The following is a 3012-nucleotide window of genomic DNA, read 5'->3' as shown; positions in this document are numbered from 1 at the left end:
CAATTTAGGAGAGATTAATATTTCCTTTTATAAAAGATTTTGTATTATTTTTTAATTAAATTAATATATAATTATGACATCATCATTATAAAAAGTAAACGGTAATTTAGCTTATCGATAATGTCATCATTTTAGAGGTTTATTGGACTATATAGATAAGTAGTTTAAAATAAGGAATTAGTCAGATAATGACAAATAAGCAGGATTAATAACAAACTGACACATAAGCATATTGACACGTGCTTTATATAATGTATACTAGTGAAATGACTCGTGGAAATACGGGTTTGTTTAAACGAAATAGTTTAATGATATGTTTTAGGTATTAAGTGAATGTAAATATTAAAGTCATTTAGTTTATTGCCCCGTGGAACCAGGGATTTCGACTAACAAACTTGTCGTTAATTTTAAAAACATAAATTTCGCTCAAAGTTGAATATTTATATTTATATTTTTAATAATAATTATTATTAATAATAATGAAAGCCTTTTAAATTTTTTAGAAAAATAAAATTACAATTTAGGAGAGATTAATATTTCCTTTTATAAAAGATTTTGTATTATTTTTTAATTAAATTAATATATAATTATGACATCATCATTATAAAAAGTAAAGAGTAATTTAGCTTATCGATAATGTCATCATTTTAGAGGTTTATTGGACTATATAGATAGATAAATAATATGACACATTTTCATTTTAAACCCTCCTCCTTAAAATATTGCACACAAAGTCCCTTTTTAACAAGTCTAGTCCTTTATTTAACATTTGATAAGTTAATTAACAATTAACAATATAAATAGTAAGGTAATATCTTAAATAACAATGGGGTGTTACATATATGTATCTACTCTAGTGTGTCATATTTCCATTTGTTTTATTACCAAAACTAAAAAACTGAAGTTATTAATAAACTTAAGAGTTATGGAGATCAGTATAATACTTAGTAAAATATACAATTTGACTGACCTTACACCTATTTGTCCATACACATAGACTTCCAGAAATTTTGGATGCCTTAAAGTTGATAATCGTGGAACCATTATAATTATAACTTTAACTATTGTTAATTGTTACTACGTAATATTTATTGATTGATATGTTTTAGATGCCTTATGACCCGATAAAGATAAATGATAATAAGATATATATCCGTGTTGCTTTGAAGGTTCTTGAATGGTCCTTATATAGCTTCAAATGAGGATGACAAATCAATTTGAACCACCTTTATATTAGTCAAACTGTAGATAACGCATACGTAGCTCAACCACCACATCAACCACTAGATAATCAATTTGGTCCACCTTTTTTGCTGGATATGAACCGAATTTCAATTGAGTTGACTCATATAGCAAAGTTTGACTTTCTTTATTTCAGATAGCTGATCTGACATCCTGAAAACTATAACTTTGTCCCTGAACTTTATGCAAGTACCAATTTTTTAATGGAAGATACAGTTCAAGAAGTGGAACTGCAAATAAAAGGTATGTCACTATATAACTTTTACTTTATTTTACTTCGTTGTGAAGGCCATAAAATTTTCTAATTCATCATAACTTCTAACTTTTTTTCTATTTATATTACTTAAATCATGGCAGCTAAAGATGGAAATGGCGACTCAGGTTCTAACAACCCAATCCAGATTCCAAAAACCAAAACCTACAAGTGGTGGTTGCGTGTGGCGGTCTATATATTTTTTCTGTTAGCGGGTCAAGCAACCGCTACCCTTTTGGGCGAGCTTTACTACGACAAAGGTGGGAATAGTAAATGGATGGCTACTTTCGTTCAATCTGCCGGCTTCCCAATATTGATACCCGCCCTACTTTTCATCCTACGCTCCACCAGTCCCGCCACGTCATCACCACCACCCATCTCCACTCTTTTGCTCCTTTACTTGTTTTTCGGCCTACTATTAACCGGTGATAACTTGATGTATTCATATGGTCTCTTATACCTTCCTGTCTCCACCTACTCTTTACTTTGTGCAACGCAATTAGCATTCAACGCCGTCTTCTCATTTTTATTTAACTCACAAAAATTCACCTCTTTAATCATCAACTCTTTATTTATCCTCACAATTTCAGCTTCACTCATTGCAGTTAATTCAGACTCGGATAATTCATCGAAAATCCCAAAAGGGAAATACATTATCCGGTTTTTATGCACTTTAGGTGCATCCGCTGCTTATTCTCTATATCTTTCCTTTTTGCAACTATCATTTGAAAAAGTACTAAAAAGTGAGAACTTTAGAGTTGTGCTAGAAATGCAGATATATCCTTCATTTGTTGCGGCTTGTGGGTCATTGGTGGGACTTTTTGCTAGCGGAGAATGGGACGGATTAAAGGAGATGAATGATTATGAAAAAGGGTCAGTATCTTACATAATGACACTATTATGGACAGCAATTGCGTGGCAAATTTGTTCGGTTGGGATTTTGGGGTTAATATTTGAAGTATCATCTCTGTTTTCAAATGTGATTAGTACATTAGCGTTACCTGTGGTTCCTGTTCTTGCTGTTATATTTTTTGGAGATAAGATGGATGGTGTGAAAGCAATTGCATTGCTTCTTGCCATTTGGGGTTCTGTTTCGTATGTGTATCAACATTACCTTGATGATCAGAAACTTAAGATGAAAGCGAGGTTACATGTAAGTGCTAATAATGGTTTTGATAATGTTTAGTTTCGTGTTGAGAGGAAATATTGAAAGAAACTCGCCATGTATGGTAATGTTTTTTTATGATCAATTTTATTATTGATTACTTTATTCCTTCTGATTTATTTGTTATATACTCGGTACATGTTAACTGATACATGCACATGGGTTTGAACAAGTGGCTCATCCTTGAAGTAGTCAAGCTGTTAACTTCTTGTTGTGATGACCCGGGAATTTTCGACCAAATTTAAACTTTAATCTTATTCTATAATCGACACGATAAGCAAAAAGTCTGTAATGTGGAGTCTCAAAAGTTTTGGAAAACTATATTCATGTAATCAATTACCTTTGACCATCC

The 3012-nt window shown here is 31.5% G+C and overlaps 1 protein-coding gene across 1 annotated transcript; it reads left to right on the top strand.

Annotated features, from left to right (window-relative positions):
• The first annotated feature begins 1231 nt into the window (after nucleotides 1-1231).
• Nucleotides 1232-2788, top strand: LOC139897782 (probable purine permease 11). The gene is made up of 2 exons (XM_071880476.1): nucleotides 1232-1485; nucleotides 1600-2788. The coding sequence occupies exons 1-2, from the start codon at nucleotides 1446-1448 to the stop codon at nucleotides 2679-2681; spliced, it is 1122 nt and encodes a 373-aa protein (XP_071736577.1). The 5' UTR covers nucleotides 1232-1445; the 3' UTR covers nucleotides 2682-2788.
• The last annotated feature ends 224 nt before the right edge of the window (nucleotides 2789-3012 follow it).

Source organism: Rutidosis leptorrhynchoides, chromosome 3, assembly GCF_046630445.1.
Source record: "Rutidosis leptorrhynchoides isolate AG116_Rl617_1_P2 chromosome 3, CSIRO_AGI_Rlap_v1, whole genome shotgun sequence".
Classification (NCBI taxonomy): Eukaryota; Viridiplantae; Streptophyta; class Magnoliopsida; order Asterales; family Asteraceae; genus Rutidosis; species Rutidosis leptorrhynchoides.
The sequence above is the reverse complement of the archived record's forward strand: the minus strand, read 5'-3'. Positions and strand labels throughout refer to the sequence as shown.